This window comes from Trichogramma pretiosum, unplaced genomic scaffold (genome assembly GCF_000599845.2).
Source record: "Trichogramma pretiosum strain Unisexual culture from Peru unplaced genomic scaffold, Tpre_2.0 scaffold18, whole genome shotgun sequence".
Lineage (NCBI taxonomy): Eukaryota > Metazoa > Arthropoda > Insecta > Hymenoptera > Trichogrammatidae > Trichogramma > Trichogramma pretiosum.
The window spans coordinates 738154-757983 of record NW_019641681.1 but is presented as its reverse complement, the minus strand read 5'-3'; the positions used below and the strand labels follow the sequence as shown (position 1 = coordinate 757983).

Sequence of the window (19830 nt, the reverse complement as noted above, 5' to 3'; positions counted from 1 at the left end):
AGGCAGAGAAAAGCAAGGTAGTACTATTATGCGGGTGTGCACGCGGAAACAGCTTTATCACCCCCAGTAGTAGCAGTAGTAGCCGAGACACACACACCACGTTGGCCCTGCTTTCCATTACTATGAATGCAGAGCGCCTATAGTAGCAGCTAGCGGCTATAGTATAGCAGGTCGACGAGTGACGCAAAAGCCTGTCGTCCTGCGCGTGCGAATATATGCTAGTATATACACTTGAAAAGAGCGACAGAGAGAGAGAGAGAGAGAGAGAGAGAGAGAGAAAGAGGGAGAGAAGGAAAAAGATATATTTGTATAATATGTAGCGGCCAACAGCTCCGCAATATGCTACACGTTCTTTGACCTTTCGCGCGACAGGGAGCGAGACAGAATGAGCGAGAGATAGCGAGAAAGAGCGAAAGAGAGATGAGTATGGACACGGTGATATCGTTGCTCGTTTATGCTTTGGCTTGGGGTAATTATACACTTCCTCGGGCATAGAAATGTGCAGCCGACAAAAACTGGGTTATACACATCATGCTTCGCATTGTATACACGTTGTCGGTGTGCAGGATACAACACACGCTGCAAACCGGACATAAAGCGCGAAACTTATATTTCTTCTATTTGTACCTCTATATATATGGTAAAACGTACGCGCGAGGATGTCTGAGCGCGGAGAGAGCCGCGGCGGCGGCGGTGGTATCTATATTCGCGCGCACAGATGATTGCATTTTGTATTCAAATTTACCATCTGCCATGGCGCGCGCAGCTACCGTTGGTACACGCTGGTGTGTATAAATATGTGTCTGCGTGCGAGTGTGCGGTGGGCTCGCTGCTACACGCCCGCGCGCAGCAGCTGAAATAGTGATTTTGAATTGCATTAAGAAGCGAACATTTCCGAAAATTTGCATGCTTTAAATCCATTATACGAATGTTTGCCTTTCAACAAATCACGCGCGGGTTCCATGTACATGTGTGTGCTATATGTGTTATGTGTGTGAGCTGCGATGAGCTGCTATGCTATGTAGCTGCGGCTACATTGCACGATCCTAAATGAAGCACGTTCCGTTGGTTTATTATTTTTATTATTGTTATTATCACTTTTTTTCATGGTATATATTAATGAATATTTCAAAAAAAGAAAGGTATACATTCCATTGCTCACTGAAGCAATTGAAGCAATCATGATCGTCGCACCCGTTAATGGTGCAGTGCGTTATATAAGGCTTGCGCGCACGAGTGACAGATATCAATCGCCGAGCTGCGAGAAATTCCGAGCGATCAACTGATATAATACAATCGAAGATTATTAAATTTTTCTCGCGACAATCGTCCGACGATTATATTTTTACGTAACGCATCGACCTGTAGCCAGTCGCGCACCACAACGTATAAAACGACTCGGCTTTTTTCCATGCGCGCGCGGGGGTGACGAGAGTACACACATCCGCCACTTTAAAACTATTGCTTACACGCGTACGTACGCCCGCACATGTATATAGGTGAATCTTTATACGCACCAGATATTTATGAGAGAAGCCTTTCGTGGACTATGTGTGTTGCTACTGTTAGCCGTGGATATATTGTATATGATGCGCGCTATAACAAAAAAAAAAGAAAGAAAGAAGAAAGTAAACGACATGAGGCTTCGTTCGTATACATAATGGAGATTGCTTGACGAACATTTTTCATGTTTTATATGTGCGTTTAATATCTAGTGTGAATACATACAGCCATAATATAGAAACTGTTTGCAAAAATCTTCCACACGGCTTTTTTTTAAAGGATAAAATTAAGTTATTAATTACATCGGCAGTTGCGAAAAAATATTATTTCTCATTATTAACTTTTTTGAAAGCTATTGTCCACGCGAGCTCGAATCAAATTTATCAGTGAATCAATATCGTTTTTTTCTCCTCGTCCAAAGGACCGCAAATTGATGTATTTAAAGGAACTCTTGGGTCATATAATCCATTTATTTTAAAGCTAGCTTTTGCTGCTCTCGTACTCCTACCCTCATATAATATATTTCAATCTCTCTTTTTTTCTCGGTTCTTCTCGGAGGGAAGCTGGAAAAGCGCGCGTGGCTATCGTTGGAAGTGTCATTTAATTAGAGTGATCGAATACAGAGACCATATCGGCCCTCTCTTATTTTTGCCCCATTCATTTATTTATACGGTATCCAATTTTGTAGCTTAATATATTAGTTAATAATAAGTTGGCTGGCATTTTTAATGAGGGTCGACAATTAGTGCATACCCCACTGGCTAAGTCCATCTTTCATTTAGACGAATAGTTATGTGTGGGCTCCAAGCAAAGTAAATTACACGTACATCGATCGACTTTACGGAAAAGAGTCACTGAACCTCGACGAATGCGAGCTTACATGTGCGTTTGAATATTAGTGACTGTGTACAAATTGCCTCCTCTTTTAAGAAACGTATACGTATGCCTGTGTGTGTGTGTGTGTGTGTGCATGTATACGTGTATGTATAGATTGGCGCAAGCAATTTACGTAGTGCTTAAATGCATACACACACATACATACACATATACGTGCCTCGCGAATCGCAAAAGCAAATGAGTACTCGGAGCTAATCTGATCTTCAACGTCGCAATTACACAGCCCTAAAAGCCACGCCCACGCATATACGTACACACGTACAAAGAACTGAGCATTATTCATCACTATCATTGCGAAAGTATGAAATATACCGGTCAATTTTTTACCTGCTTTCTCTCTTTCTTGTTGCTGTGCGCTGCACATGGCTAAGTGTCATTTTTCTCGCGTGAGAGCTGAAAAAAGGAAACAAAACGACAGAAGAACGCCAAGAAATATCAGCGATCGAAACTGTTTTCAACATGATGGATAATATGAGTTTTGTTTGGTCCAAACTGTCCATTCATTGATTTCGATATAATTCCAATACTTCAAAAGTCAATTTATATTCGAGCTGAAATGATATTCAAGTTTTAGGTATACAAAAAAATGTATAGAATCTAATATTTTTTTACCATGAACGAGAAATTTATACAAATAAAGTAAAAAGCAAGTAAAGTCGAATTAAACGCGTTGTAAAATCCAAATTAAGTCAGCGTGCGCGTATCTCTCAAAATTAAAAGTAAATTAATAATGCTAACTCCGCTTCGATATACTTTCGTTATAATTAAATAATTCATGGAATTAGCGTTGGAAGAAAATTTAATAATCATTTCGACGGTAAAAAGTTGAATTCGAATGTAGATCGTCAAGGATTAACACGCTCAATTATAAACAATTCCTCCCTTCCTTCTTTTATTTTACAGCAGAGAAAAAATTGTACGCAAAAAATTATAAGAGTTACGCGCAAATTTAATTTTTTTTCGCGTACAAGCGCATCGAGTAATCTTGCGCTCGCATTGAAAATGTGAAAATATTTAAGCCGCTCTCCTCCCTCTCTCTCTCGCACACGATATATATATATGATTATACAATAAATCTCGCACTCCAAGCACAAAAGATTCAGGGGATAATAATTGTAATAAACGCACGTTAGAGATTAATAAACGCCAGCGATGGTTGTGACGCGAAAATCTACGAGCGCCCCGAAGAGATAAGCATGCTGATATCGAGAGAGAGAGAGAGAGAGAGAGATTGAGGGAGTGAGAAACTTTCCTCATCGAGTTCACGCGGACGGCAGAGGCGCGGCGCGCGATATTAGCCATCGTTGAGCGCGTGTAAATGAACTTCTGAAGTGAAGTGAAGTATATTCGTTGGTATAATGTGTGCGCCTGTATATCGACACGGATTTCGCGTTTAATAATCAGCCGATTGAAATTCAATCATAATAAAACCGCATCGAGGCACATAGCCCCGGTGTCGCGTTCAATTCTTCGATCCAATCATTGTCGAGCACTCGGGCTCTCTATGTGGCATGTGTATATGTATCGCGCGTACACTCACACACACACACACGTATACGTGCGTGAAATCAGAGCTTTGAAAATCCGCAGAAGCCACTTTTGTAAACGGTACACACCTCTCAAGAGCACCGCAACATACACGCCATATACCTATCGCAGCGTCGAGAAAATATACAAGCGAGAAAGAGCGAGAGCGAGAGAGAGAGGCAGAAAAAGAGTAAGGAGTAGGGGTTCTCGCAGAGGGGTTGCTCTTGCCGCTACCCAGGAGCTGCGCTGATCTGTTCTGCTTTGCAATAGAGTGAGAGAGAGAGAGAGAGAGAGAGAGAGAGAGCAAGCGGAGAGAATGGGGTGGGGATAGCGTAGTGAGAAACTCTCGAGGCCAACGCAGGAGGGGTAACGGCAGCAGCGAGCGAGCGCCGACTCCGAGGTGTGTACCCTGCGCGGCGGTATACGTGTATAAGGGCGTCGCGACGCCCAGGGTGGTGATGTCGCGAACTATACTCTCTCTCTCTCTCTCTCTCTCTCTCTCTCTCTCTCTCTCTCTCTCTTTCTATATGGCTCGTGCGCGCAGCGCAGCAGCAGTAGCAGTCGCAGCGGCAGCAGCGCTCGGCAGAAATTTTCAGTACCGCTGCAGCTGTGCTACCAAGCGCAACGTAAACACAACGACGACGGAGTGCACGAGTGTCATACATATGCTCCGATACTCGTACTAGTACCCGAACGGGCCCGACAGTGTGTTTGTCCGTGTAACGTATGTGCAGCGATTCGGCTGAAATCGGTTGCCAATTGCTTATGATAATAATAAGGGTTTACGACTACGATGGACCTGTTGAAAGGCCTAAGGAAGATTTTTCCGTGATGAAAGGATAAAAAAAAAAAAATAGTGTGCAAAACTGGTGGTTATAAAATACAGTGGCCGTGTGCAGTACGCGCGATTTTTTCCCGCAGTGACATGTTTAACGCAGGATCCGCAGAATGATATAATCGTAATGATGTGCGGCGGATAACATATGGAAAATATATAAGTGACGATGCGAAACTGCATGGGAGAGCTTTGAGGGGCCAGATTATTGACAGGTGCGATATCTTCCATTTTGCAAGCTGATGGATGCAAGAGCGCAGTTGTTTCGAAATATTATATAGGAAATATTATTGTATCGATGGATCTACTATGACGAGGGGCGATAGGTCATTGAAATCAAAGAGTGCCAGTGTATTCGTTTAATTTTTGGCATCGTGAAGTAGTGCTTGCTTCGATTACACGTTTTGGTGTGGTCCATCGATCATACGTCGAATTAAAGCATTTGCAAGCGAACACGTGGATTTCCTATACACACGTTGCATTTAGCTTGTTATCTCGGCCTGTCAATTGCCTTTAAATTGTGAGTGATGACGTTTACTTGGTTATATATTGTTTCTAATATTTGGTTGTGTTTTTAGTTGTATCGAAAGCTCGGTAAGGTAATTTAGCATAGCATAGACTAGAGGCAATTATTCATGCATAATTTAGCGCGAGTTATGCCATCGCCAACAGAAAATTAAGATAATTTTCTCTCATTAGATCTGTTGCGCGGGCGTGTGGATGAACTTCGATTGCTGATTGATGAATAGCTCATACACGTTGATTTTCTTTTGATTTCGAAATTAAAAAAAAAAAAAAGAAAAAAAGAGGAGCAGCAGCAGGATAGAAAAGCGAGAGCTCGATGTGTGCGGTGAACGGCACACGGCGCATTTCATGCTTGCGGTTCTCTATACACTAGTTCTGCTACTGCTTCTGCTACTACTGCATGTGCCGCGGCTCACATATTACACTCACACATACGCTCGTATACATACATATGCTCTCTTTCTCTCTCTATATATCTGAAAAAGAAATGGTATTGCACCCGCGCTCTGCTCAACGCTGGATGTAGAGAGCGAGAGAGAAAGAGAGATGAGATTCAACAGGCGGCTGCATGCGTTGTACAACACATAGACACGGGTTGGCGCGCGCTCGGGTACCCGAGGAAAAAGCATCAAATACATTTTAATATTCTACAAAAATGATACACACATCCGCGTGCGCGTGAGTACGCGTTATAACGTTGGTACATCAAAAAAAGGAAAGAGAAAAAAAGGAAAATACGTACAAGCGAGATATGGTGAAAAGGGACGCGAGGGCACAAAAAAAGCACGAACTATAGCTCGCGTGTGAAGGACCCGCTTTCCATGGCATGTAAAATACGCGTAGTATACTTTATCATTTTACGTATTTATTATTTTGTATATTACACTCTTATACGTGTGTGTGCGCGCAAAGCTCGTGCCTGAAATATTATATAGTGAATACACGAAAAGCGAGCACGAAAATTTCTGATTAATAAAAGAGCTTCTGATTAAAAAAAAACACGCGTCACTATAGCGTGTGGGCGCCAATATTCATTGTACATACGGGAGAGTGGTGAAAATATACGCCGAAAAACGACGGCTTTTAATAATTCTAATGTCGAGCGAGCCGCTCACGAACTCGCACAAGTCCCTCCGCATCGTATCAATTAAGTTCGTACCGTGTATATGATTCATCGTTTAATGATGCTGATGCCTAGCACTGGGGGCCGCGCCTCTGATCATCAAGAACGATTGCTTCAATTTTCTTGGCTTTTTTTGCGTGACGGCGACGTAGACGACGACGATGAAGACGACGTTGACAACGGCGTTAATGCGGATACCGTATTAAAATTAAGACCAATCATATATTCCCCGTACGGTTGCATGATTGTCGGCACATGCAGATGACACAAGTCTTCGTTAGAATCAATAAAAAAAATTTCGACTTTACGACATGTGCAATAAGCGCGCCCACCCCCCAAAACAAACACCATAAAATAAGTTGAAGCGAGTTCGAGAGAAGGAGAGAGAAAGAAAAAAATTGAACCGAACAAGATCGAAAAATCGATTAACTGCCGCGAGTGGACTTTGTTACCGTGAAATATGTGTCGTACGGGAGATTTTCGGGCTCATTTCTATTATTCCCGAATAAACGGATACAAAAGCCCCAAAAAAAGAAAATAAAATGAAAATCGCGGTGAAATGAAATGGAAAAAAATATTGCTCCGACGCGTACTCTCTCGCTCTCGTCAATACTGCAGGATAAAATCGGATATCGAAACGGTCGCCGTAGCCGCTAATAGGGCAGCACCAGCAACAGCCCTGGTCTGGTTACGAAATTTTCAAGCCCCCAAAAGCTCGTCGTTGTCTCCCACTCTCTCTCTCTCTCTCTCTCTCTTTCTCTCTCCCTCTCTTTCGTTCCTTTAGTCCTTTTGCAGTTTTACGGTCCGACGTCTGCCATAAAAAGAAAAACAACATTGGCTGTTATGCCACGTGTATATAGATATACATTTTTTGAACGGGCCTGTGCGTGTATACGAGAGAGCGAGAAAGGGAGAGAAAGAAAAAGATATATACATAATAGAAAGCAGGCGCAACCGCAAATAAACTAAATTCGACAAATGTCGAAACCACGCCACGCGTGATGGTTTCGATTGCTCCTTTTTTGGCCCTTTTTTTGTGTGCGCACCCACCAATTTGCAGCGAGCCCCGGGTAAAAACACTCGAAGGTACGAATCGATGAGTGGCTCATGGGTGAAACGGCACGCGCCCCGTTTCACGAAAAAATTGTCGTTCCATATACATCGACGCGACTAATTATCCTTTAATAAAAACCCGCGGCTGATTAGCATCTAACGCGGTTAAAGTTCTCTAACGCTCGTGCGCGCAAAATGTCGACTATGAAATCGAAATATCCAGGTTACTCGCGAGCAAAAAAAAAAGGAAAAACTTTCGACGCGCTCAAAGCGAGCTTCGAGTGATTCTATTCGACTGCACACAGACTCTCACTCGCGGTACGGCACACTGCAGCTACTCTGCATAAAACGCGTAATTATTGTTTGAGTTATATAAAAAGTTGCTCGGATTGATGGCGGATTATGTCGCCTTAAAAAACGCCTGGATGAAAACTGAATATTAAATTTCAATGCGAATCGCCCGACAGGAGGTGGATGGTATTGGTTTACAATGATCAATAATTTTGCCGCTTTAATCCATCACTGTTGTTGTTCCGAATAATTAATATATTTCTTTCGCAGCAGGTGTAACTGCTGCAACCTATTTGCTCTAATAAGAATCGACTTTACTTTTTTTCATTCGTCTGATGGCATACGAATGTATCTGCACTTACACGCCCTCGGAGCGACAGTTAATAAATAAAATAAACAAGATGTTGAGAATTTGCACGATTGTTCCTCTCACTGAACTTTAATTATCGAAAGCTCGCATCGTGCAACATATAGTATATATAAAAAAAAAGGAAGAACTGGGGTAAAAAGAAAAACATTGAAATCGTTTGCGCCCATAAAAATATACGTATATACACGGCAGCCAGTACACGCCGGAATTGAAGCAATCAGCAATCGTCTCGTTTCATTTGCGCTTCACTTGTTTCGATTCATTAGCCTCCGTTGATGCGTGTATATAGATATATCCTCATGGCGCACACTATACACGGGATATATCTATACCACAGTGAGAGAGAAGGTAGTTTTCTCGAATCTCTGACTTTTAGATTATGAGTGAACCGCATACCTCGCCGCACTACGGATTCATTAGTGCTCTCCTGATCTCGTTGCAGCAGTGCAGAAGTAGTAGCACCAGTAGGAGCAGCAGTAGCAGTACTGGTAATAGCAGCAGCAGCGGCAGCACAGACACACTCTCTTTGCTGGAAGAAAATGATAATGTAAAAGAGAATTTATATAGTTGGAGCGCGCAGGTAGAATGGCAAAAAAGAAAAAGTGAAAAGGAGAGAATTATAGAGAAAAGACTAATTTCAAATTGCGATCCGTCGAGTATCGAAAATACGTCATTACTATTAAATTTAAACTCGCCGTGTAATGTGTATCGATTTTGACAGCAGCAGCAGCAGCACAGCCAAAGACAAAAATAGCAGCTGAATAAAAGTCACAGTCCCATTGGCATGCGCGCGCGTGAATATAATACGCCAAGCCATGGATGAGCGCGTCAAAATTTAGCGAAGCGAAGGAAAAAATGTCGCGCGCTTGGCCCTAATATATAATACACACAGCATATAGATGACACTCTCGTGCGCATCGGCTATTCACATGGTGCGCGCGCGCTTATTCTATATATATTAGAGTCAGTTGTAGAAGGTCCGTTTTTCTACGAAAAATTCAGTTTCTCGAGTGTGTGTGTGTGTAGTTTGAACCAACACTGACAAACTAAACATACGCGTGCGTTTTTACACATAAAGGAGGAGCACACACACGGACAGCGAGTTTTAGGAGTTTGCGGGATTGAGAGCCAACCATGCTTACAACGAGCACATGAATGCCTACTAATGACGTACGGGGGGCGGCTCTTTCTCACTACATATATATTTACGAACTTTTTTTTACTTCCTTGAAATCTCGTAGTACTTTTTTTCCATATTTCTATGCATAGTTGTCAAATGCTACTCTCTCTCTCTCTCTCTCTCTTTTGGCTCCCGAGATTTTTCAATGCAGTATTCAACTTTATTGCATTTTACGTTCAAAAATATCGAACTTTTTGTTATTTTGCATAAACCGAGCTGTGGACTTGTATTTTCATTTCGTTACATCAACGTCAATTCGAATTATCGAATATAAATGAAATTTTCTTGAAGTTTATACTTTTATTAGCATTTATCCGCGCGATTTATTTGAAATCGATTGAGTTTTCATCTATTAAAGCTCTCGAATAAATGAGCATTTGAAAAAATTTGACTTATCGAAAATGCATCTCTCTCGAGCGTATGCGCCTTAACTTTTTCAAGAGTGTTTAGAACCAATGCATATAGCCCAAGTTGAAACGCGGCTCATATTCTCAGGATCTTTGCTAGCGCGCGAAAAGATCACACTGTGAATCGACAGGCTCTTTATCGACGCTGGGATAGAGGGATGATTGATGAAGTCAAGACACGTATATTATATAGCCTATACACTTTGACCCTCTCGAACTTTGGCGCGTATAGCAGCATATAAGTCTTGTGGCTGATGTTGGAGGAATCTTAGCTCTCTCTCTCTCTTTTTCTCTCTCCAAACGCTTCAAAAGCTCTTCTCTCCATAAAAAGCTTCGATCTAGCTCTCTTTTTGTGAGAAAGTGTCCGTGTGTGTGAATGTGTGGGATGGCTTAGGTTTCTTCAATAAGTCGGTTGGCTACAACTTCGATTGATAACCGGTGCTTGAAAATTTTTAGATACAAATTTTTAGGGTTTCATAATTCAATGAATATGATATCGAGAATGATCGATTACGCGAACATTATCGTGACTAATATTTTCCTTTCATTGCTCTTTTTCAGAAGGTATCGATGTCCTGATCAACGCAGCAGTCGCAGCGACGAAAATATAATCCTATACAACGTTTGCGTGTGTTGAAGATGGAAGAATACTGGAGAGTCAGGTGGGTCTATTTCGGCTCGACGTAACAGCGACGACAGACATATATCGAATGAATTAAACATATATGTGCGCGCGTGTACTCGAGAACTAAAGAGGAAGAGAAAAAAACAACATCGACGCGTGTCAAAGTATCATACCAGTGTTCGAATACAAAAGATAGTGTGGGTGCGCGGCTGATGATACATATATTATAAAGAGTAATTTATCTCGTATAAAATACATGTACACAAGGTACCGTGGCGCGTTTGATGTGCAAGAACAGAGAAAATACAAAGGTGGTGATATGCAGTGCTAGAAGAAGAAGAAGAACTAAATATAAAGATCGGGGTAAGAGTGTGGGTTCAGTACCACTATCATCCAACCTGGACGTAGAGTGAAGGAAAAGAAGAAGTTCCCCCCGACCATCACGGCGAGAGAGGATAGAGAATGACTTGGAGCCAACAGCATTACGCCCTCGAGGTGTTCGTCGCGCTTCTCGCCGTCGGTATCGTCTTCGGCCAGCTTCACTTCGTCTATGCTCAGGGTGAGTGGCTCTACTATTTCTCTTTCTCTCTCTCACTTTCTTTACCTCACTACTCCCTATCTTTTACTCCTTTTTGTTGTTCAGCTATCTATACATGCGAGATATCTATATTATCTTGGGTCCTATTTATTATGATCAAATTCCTTCATTGTTAAAGCGCAGTTTCCGACGTCGAGTAAAAAATTACACGAGTATATATACCTTGATGTGCAAAAAATCTCGAGGTAATGAACGAAAAAAAAACGGAAACATAATTGGAAAGTTTTGAGTTGAATTCTATGCTCGAGTCGAACTGAAACTCCTGAGTTACATCGCGGGGTTGAGGAGAGAGTAAAAAAAAATTCATTATCGATCAGTTGACCCTCGAAAAATATTTTAATCAGCCTGTTGAAAATCTAAATGTTATTCAAGGAGTTTTCCTTTCACAACATTTCTCTCTGTATTGGTAATAGTCATTAAAATCGTTGCAGCGCGAAAGCTGTGCACCAGGCAGTATACCCTCTCTAAGGAAAGAGCTAAAGAAATTTTCTTTTATGGCGTATATATTTTTTGTTTTAATTTTATTTCGTTAACGAATCGAAATTTTTGCCCCCCCCCCCCGCTCCCTGTTTATAAACACGCGAATGTTGAAATTGAGTTTGCAGATGAAAGCAGGTTGCGATCGAGCCATCAGTTGAATTTTTGACTCTGTTAAAATTTTCCATTTGGCTATGACTCGGTGATACGGAGCACACAAGCTTCGATATATTTTTCCCCGCGCTGCGCGCGTTTCGCGTATCAAGAGTTTCGAATTCGATCACGTTAATATTATCGACTCTTTAGAGCGATTAAATATTTAGTCAGCCATCGGTTATAATTCAGGATATACGCGCACACGCACGGGGTGCTCCGTATTTTGCTCGTGCGTATTTGTATACAGCCACGCATATGCTCGCGCGAGTACCGATTCGCACATACGTGTGTTATACGAGCACAGTAGCGATTTAAAATATTAAATCCTCGCACGCACATCGTCCGAGTTCTCGGGTGTAGCAAAAAGAGAGATGAAAAAAGAGCTCGTTGGCCTCCGCGAGCTTGATAAATCGAATCGAGTGCGCGAAAGCCCCGAGAGTCTATTAGAAAAGTTGAATATGCGTAAAAACCGAAACTTTTCTCCCGAATACACGTATAAATTGCTCCTGGCGTGGCTGCGTACACGACACGCGCAGACGCGCTCACTCTCACACAGTTACTCGCACACAGAGACACAGACTGACTTGTGTCTCCAGCTGCTGCTGCTGCGCGCGTGTTCGCCTCTTCAGTGGTGCGTTTAACAAGCCCGACGTATTGCGCGTCAGAAAAATGGGCGTGAGCGTGGACGCGTGTCCGAAGTATAGGTGACTTCTTTTCTCTTGCGGGACGCCATCGTTCTTTCTTTCTTTCTTTACTTTTTTCTCCTTCTTTTTTTCCTTTTTTCTTTTTTGAAAGTTCTTTTGTGTAGTATAGACGGGTGTCATTTAATGCTATAATAACTAGCCAGTAATTTATTAGGTATTACGCGGGGACTGACTGGGACAAAATTACGTGTACCTAGAAAGGCAAATTTTTCATCGATAAATTAAAGTCGGGTTTGGTTAAATGTACGTACATATTTCTTCAAAATTGAAGCTTAGTTATGGTTCGCGTTTAAATTTTTGATTTTTCCCATGTCTCGATTAATATAACATTATTGCCAATTTACGAGCATGTTTATCCGGCACGAAGTCGCTTATTTTTCCCCGAATACCTTGTCATCTACCAATTATCGATGACAAACAAATTGTCATCAAATAATGGATCCATCTGTGAGCGTTCGAAATACCAAATGGCACGAGGGAAAGGGAATAGGAGGGTGGAAGGGAGTTACTAATCAAAACGTTCACCTGAATACACATACATAGAAGCACTGATCGAAATGCATGGCATTTGCCATGCTATATGTATTTACAAACAAGCACCCTTGCATACATGTAATGTATATATAAACTGCCTCTATGAAGGTGGCCGCAGGAGAGGTCGATTATATATATAATACATAGCGTCAAATAAACAATGCGGCTGTGTATGCGTGTACGTATCTTTGACTCGAGCTTTCAGCCTAAAATAACACAAGTTGCTCGCGTAACTCAAGTATCTTGCAATTATGCTTTATAAATATAAATATTAAGCAAGCGTCGAGACACGAGTCGAAAATCAACGTCAAAATTATCGAAAAGAGTTATATTCTCTTTCCGTCACTCGGGCCAAACTATAACGTATGATTTATCGCATGAACAATAATCAGGCGTACACAGGCGTTGCGCTGCGTGCACGAAAATTCGCCAAAAAGTTCCTTTAAAAGAGCGAGCGAACGAACGCAGCGCGTGGTTCTCGACTCACCCCCCTTCCTATATCGGTCACGTTTATACTGTCAGTCTTTTGTGTCTGTTCAATGTTTTTGAAGTTTTTCTCTCTCTCTTTAACGCATATAAATAATGCATCGACTTGACACGCGCTGCGTTCACTGCATGGAGGAGAAAAAGCTTCGAAAAATCGCATGGATGAAAAGCTACCCTCTCGCATATAGGTATATATATACCGCACGTATAAACGTTCGATGCAGTGCGGTGGCAAGCTCGAACACACATATCGTACCTATATATACCGAAAGAGTGCATGTGTGTATGTAAAACACACAGCCAAGCGTGCAAGGAATGTTTAGAATGAATTTTATCGTGTACGCGTATAAGTTTACCGCTGAAGTAAATTTGTATATGATCGCATGAGTCGGTCGCGTGTGTGTATGAATTTCGCAGTTGTATCGCGTGCGTGTGGCTTTCAAGGGGGGAAGGTTTTGATTTTTAGCGTTTCTAAGTTGATTTATAAATTTACGCACACCCTGCATGTCGATATTTTCTCCTTAAACTATTTGTTTATCGCGTACGCACAGAGAAATATTAATTCGCTGCTCATTATACGGCTTGTTGAATTCGAGTGTATTACGGAGATTTGCTTGTGCTGCTACTGCTGCTGCTTCTGCTGCTGCTGCTGCTGCTGCCGTTGCGCAAAATGAAGCTAATAAAGGAATTTAATTTCGTCAGGGAAAATGCGAAACTCTTCGAATAATTCATTACTTTTTTCTCTCTTTCTCTCTCTCTCTCTCTCTCCCTCTTTAGGTAAAAGCGCTCGGCGCGCGTCGACCTATATTACGAATTAATCAACGTTCAAAGTATAAGTAGTATATAGTTGGGTAGCGATGGAGCAGGCGCGCGCGCAGCAATAACGACTATATTTATAATATACATGCAGCAGTAGCAGCAGCAGCAGCGGCAGGGCAGGTATTGTAAGCGCGATGGCCTGCGCACCCCCGACGAGCTGCAGAATATTTTCGATGTGTGCATTTTTGAATAATTAACTTTCGTAATTTGGCTAACGCCGGATTGTGTGTATATCGTACATAAAAATCCCTGTCTCGTCGCTGATATATATAGCCGCTGTATTATTATAATTATTATGTGCAAAGCATTTACAATAACGTTGTGATATAAAATTGTCCACCGCCTCTCGTTTCTCGAGCACTGTTCTCAATGAACTGTTCACAGTCGCACTGGTATATGACGAAAATAAAAAAGGCAAAAAGAGGAGTGTTCGCTGTAATTCACAGCTCTCCGATGTAATGGCTTGTCTTGTATTACAAGCTACCGGTATGCAGGCGCGAGCGCGCGGCAAAGGTCGTAGTCACGCTCTGTTTGTTTAAAACGCGGCGCAGCTCTTTCTCTCAATCTATTTCGTACTGCTCGTTTTAGCGTGTGCGGCCACTACTTCTTATTTGCACTGTGCTCTTTTGAATTGTCGGCGCCTGGTGTAGTAGTACGGCATGGCGCGCGGCGTGCTTGTTACGTTTCATTCGTTTTACCCCCTTTGCCATTTTCGCGCCTGTCGCGAACGAAGACGCAGCAGCGGCAGCTCAACTCTCTCTCTCTCTCTCTCCCTCTTCGTAAAAGCAAAAAGCTCCTTTCATCTTGGCGTTCGCGCTCAACTCCTGCACTGTATTATGCTCTGGCTGCGTTGTGTTATTTTTCTCTTCTAGAATTGCAAATTGTTGTTGCTGCTCTCTCAGCTCCGAGCTCTCAGGGCAACTCGTTAGCTCGTCACGCGAGGCTATGATTGTAAAGCTTCTGTTTTTACGCGCGTTATTTTATTAATATTTTAGATACATAACTGTAAAGCTCAGCGGAGACGTAGACTACGACGACGACGACGACGACGACGACGGAACTATATTCCATTCGCTTCGAGTTATTTTCCTCGACTCGCTCGCTCAGCTCGTTGTAACGGCGCGCTCGCGCTTCGCTGTGCAGTCCCCAGGTGCGCAACGAGGGATGATTTTTTGATGCTGGAAAAACACGCGAGAGTTAAATTATAGTTGAAAGCTCTATATTTCAGGGCTTATGCGCTCGCACGCGTATACATACGTATTTTTCTAGAAAAATGAATAATGCTTCCTCTAACTTATATGGGCAGATCTCCTAAACGTGGCTGTTTTGGATAATTTAGAATTTAAATTTGAAAATGAATGCACAGCTCTGAAACTTTTACATACAGTCGAGTATATTAAAAAGCATGAAAATAACATCCAGCTTAATCAAATTTAAACAAATGCCATATACCATTTTTCGAATTATCGTTGTGAAAATATAAAATTTATCGTTTTCTTTCATTACTCGACATGACATTTCATGATACATGTGAAGAAGGTTTTTTTTTACTCCACCATTTTTAGAAATGTAATTCATCGCAAGATATTTACCATACTCTTCTAAGACGTCAAAGCAAAGAAGATTAAATAAATTCCGAGAGAAATTTTATTTACCCGTTGCGTCGCTCGATGCCTGTGTATATATATCTCACCAGGAATTGATAATTTTACCGACGTCGAAGTTGCATGCGCGCGCGCGCGCGCGTTTCAAACTTAATATCGTAAATTATTCAACGAGACACGCTTGCAGACATAGTTTCTCCTCTCGGTAGCTATACGTAGGTGCGGAAAGGAAAAAAAGCTACAATCTTTTGCCCCTGCTGCTGCTGCTGCTGCTGCCTGCTGCGGTGCTGACCATCTCTCGTCGTATGTATACACATTCTACCAGGATTGCGTATATACCTTTCATTATTCAACGACGACAGAAGGCCACATTGCACCCGCCCTGAAAGACTCTCGGTATATGGTGCTGATAAGATCGGCTATTTTCCGAGCCGGGGCCACGCGAATCGTTCAGGCGCGAAAGAGAAGAGGAGCTAGAGCGAGAGCAAGAGAGAGAGAGAGAGAGAGAGAGAGAGAGAGAGAGAAAGAAAAGCGGCCTGAAAACTACCTCTCTCTCCGTGTACTTAACATTTTTTTTCTCCTTTCCTTTTTTTAATCTAGACAGTGAGTTCATATTCAGCTTTTGAGAATATGGGCCACTACTGAGAACGAGTGTAAGACGCTTAAAAAATATCAGATGCGCGCTAATTGGCAAATATATTTGAGAAAAAAAGCCGTTCCGTAATTTCGATACTTATCTTAACGATGGAATAATTAGCCGAATGTATTCGCCGTGTAATTTCGCGCCTTGCCGAGTTTACGCGTACTGTACTGGAGAGGTAAATTTTCAATTTTAATCAACCGAAAGTTCGCTAAATTAGATAAAAAGTTGCGAGTGAAAAAAAAGAACTGCAAGAAGCACAGGAGGGTGTGAGGGAAAAAAACAGAAGCAGTAGCGGCGGCAGGAGCATAGCGCAACAACTGCAAGGGCCGGTGCGAATTAGCGTGTAAAAACGCTTAGCGAGGCTTGCTTAAAGCTTCTCTCGCTCTCTCTCTCTTCCTCTATGCTGTGACCGCTTTACGGAACGTTGCTGCTGCTAAACTTTCTTTGGCCACAGGTATTTCCTTAACTTACGGAAATTCCAAGCCAACTTGTGCAAATCGATCTCGAAACTATATACACTGTGCTTTTGCTTCGCTTCTACATGCATATACTACATATACTGCACCGGCAAGCGCACACATACACGTGCGGTTTACGTAAATTTTCGGGATAAAGCAGCAGTAGCAGCTATATAATAGTAGAAAGGGCCTTTTGCTGACTTGCGAGCTTTGCTGCTGGTGAAAAATATGCGCGCACAAATATAGTAGGTAGCTGAGCTTTGAGTGTATTTTAACGATCTGAGCAGCCTCGAGAGAGTGAGTCAGAGCAAGCGAGAACGAGTTAGAGGGAGAAAGAGGCAGCCAAATGTTTAGTGTTTATTATATGTATATATCGTACTTTATGTTGCAAACTTGAAAAGTCGGAAAAGCGTAAATTTGCTCGTGCTGGTGTGGAGGCATCGAGCGAAATCATCGAAAATATAATAATTTAATTCCACGAAATCGTCGTAATTTTTCTCTTTTGTGCGTGTGGCCAAAAGTTGACGCGGTGCGCGCGCGAGTACGAGGCAAAAAATCAGCGGGATCCGCAGTTGGCTTTTCCAACGTTATATAGTACGTACGCAATATACATACGCGAAAGGTCTCTGAAATTTGTGGCCCGGGTAGTTAGCTACAGTGTACACTTGCACGATTTAGTTAATAGTACAAATTCGAGCTCTCTCAATCTCTCTCCCTCTCTCTCTCGCTCGCTCGGCGTTGGCTGTACAGCGAAAGAGATATATGCTATTGCACTGCATAGAAGCAAGCTAGCCTAACACAACACGAATTCGTATAGATGCGCGAGTGCGCGCGCGTATGTAGTCCAGCGACCAGAACAGAGAATCGCAAATACGATTATCGAATCGCGGTCCAATTAGGAGTGAGAGAGAGAGAGAGAGAGAGAGGAACTCCGAGGCATACCTCTCTATCTCTTTCCCTCTTGCTCTTTCTCGCATTGTGCTGGCTTGTTTCAAACTCGGTTGAGTTCACCAGGCCTGCGTGCCACTGCCGCTGCTGCGGCCAGGCTTGCAGTGATACACACTATCCTAGCTATTGCCGCTACTGCTGCTGCTGCTGCTGTGCGTCATGCCAAAAAGCTCCAGCGCACTGATTATATACTATCCCTCCCGTATATGGATCGAGCTAGAGAGAAAGAGCGAGAGAGAGAGAGAGAGAAAGAGAGAAACAGAGAGACAGGGCAAAATGTGATATTATGTACACACGCAGAGAGAGCCGATCGTAACGATGGATAATTTTACCTAATATTTGACTATGCTCGCTCTCGATGCGCACGTTACGCGATAATGTATATGACCCAGCTCGTTTATCAGCGCGTAAAAATAACCCAAGCCCGAAATTGTACCTCGTTTTGTCACTGTAGGGATGAAATATTCGACTCGAGCCCGAGCGATCGCGCGCGCGCGAGAGGCAGCCGCAGTTTATACGACCCTCTGCACGCCCGTCCGCTCGCCTATAATATGCTCGTTCTCGCACTCAAAGACGATAGTTAAAGTTTGCATGTATTTCAGCTGTGACTGTGCGAGCTAGCTGTGAGCGAGCCAGCCCAAGAGCTCGAGTGTGTATGTTGCAACTATCGTCTCTCGAGGGAACATTTGATAAATGTATATTATGTAATAATTGCCCAGGCTGCTGCTGCTCTTGTTTGTCATTATCATGGGAAATGTTCATAATGTAGCCCGTGCCCTGCCTCTGCAACCGTTGCTGCTGCTGCTGCCGTTGCTGCTGTTACTGCGCTGTATGTTCGTTGGGTCAATTGTATTAATTAATACGCAAGACAAACAGCTGCAAGGGGATCGCTGCGCTATATTATTATGTGTATCATATATATATATCGGGGAGTTTTTAAAAACGATATCCGCACGTTCGTGTAATCTCGCCCGAGCATAATCCATCAAGCCGAGATATTTCACGTAATAATCCCCAGGACGCGTTATAAATGATTTCTTCTCTCGATTCTTCCTGCGCACGCTACCCGCGCGTCGCCACGGCGTTAAGAAACCATTAATATAACTGAGGATTCCAGGAGAGAGGAAAAGAGGCACGCGTATTGTTTGTTCCATAAGGATAAAAGTCTGCGCTTGTTTCTTTCTGTTTATTTTTTTGTTTTTTTTCAATCATCAATCCTTTTGTTTTACCCTTTTTTTTAAATAAAATTTTATACGGAAGCTCGGAGCCAATAATAATCAATCACTCGCCTAAAAAGCTGCTCTTTAGCGTCGGTGTAATACTACTGCCAGCTAGGAGAGGGTATAAAAAAAAAGAAGAAGTTAAAACGCGCATCGTGAGGCAAAAAGTACAAACGAGATCGTATACAGCCCGCGTAAGTATGCAGGCAGTCTGCCGGGCGAGTGGGCGAGAGGGGGTAAAGGAAGCTTTTCTAAAAGCAAATAATTTGCCTCGAAATGTTTCAGTGTAAACACTCAGGGAGCACTCTAGATTAAGGATCATTAATTTTCCTCGATGCTTTTTTTTGTTCGAGTGCGCGCACAGACGATAAACACGTATTGCATGCGTGCGTGTGTTTGCGAGTATCGAAGAAAAGAGAGAGAGAAAGAGAGACGGAGCAATGGCGTGGGCTCGTCGATCGAAAGGAATAAAAGCTAATGCCTTGGCAACTCTCGATTCAAGTAGGTACATACGTATACGTCGGAAGGAGAGGAGAAATAATAGCGAAAACGAGATGGAAAAGAGTGAGAAGCTTCTCTTCGTACGTATACATATATGCTGCATAAGTCTAAGATGTGCTGCAGCTGCAATATCGACGACTGCAGTGCAGAAAGAGAGAGAAAGAGCTTTAGTCCCGCAAGACTTGTACGCGCGCGCGCCAGCCCCGAGAGCTCGTCTTCTTCATCTGTGTTTTGCTGCTCTTCCATACACCCTTTTTCCCCTTAGCCGTGTTACAACCGACCTACTTTTTTGCGATTTTTTTTCTTTATTTCAAACTCTTTTATTTTCGATCCCGTGCGTGATGAA

The 19830-nt window shown here is 42.6% G+C and overlaps 1 protein-coding gene across 4 annotated transcripts in view; it reads left to right on the top strand.

Moving 5' to 3' along the window:
• Positions 1–4552: 4552 nt before the first annotated feature.
• The window catches only part of LOC106652212 (nephrin), a 163235-nt gene continuing 147957 nt past the window's right edge, over positions 4553–19830 (top strand). For 3 of the 4 annotated variants that reach the window (XM_023461019.1, XM_023461018.1, XM_023461016.1), the window contains exons 1-2: positions 4553–4977; positions 10273–10895. In XM_023461019.1, coding sequence (XP_023316787.1) covers positions 10799–10895 — 97 coding nt within the window. In that variant the 5' untranslated portion in view covers positions 4553–4977; positions 10273–10798. Of the gene's footprint in view, positions 5283–10272; positions 10896–19830 lie in introns of all 4 variants that reach the window. The other variant, XM_023461017.1, reaches the window with a different exon arrangement.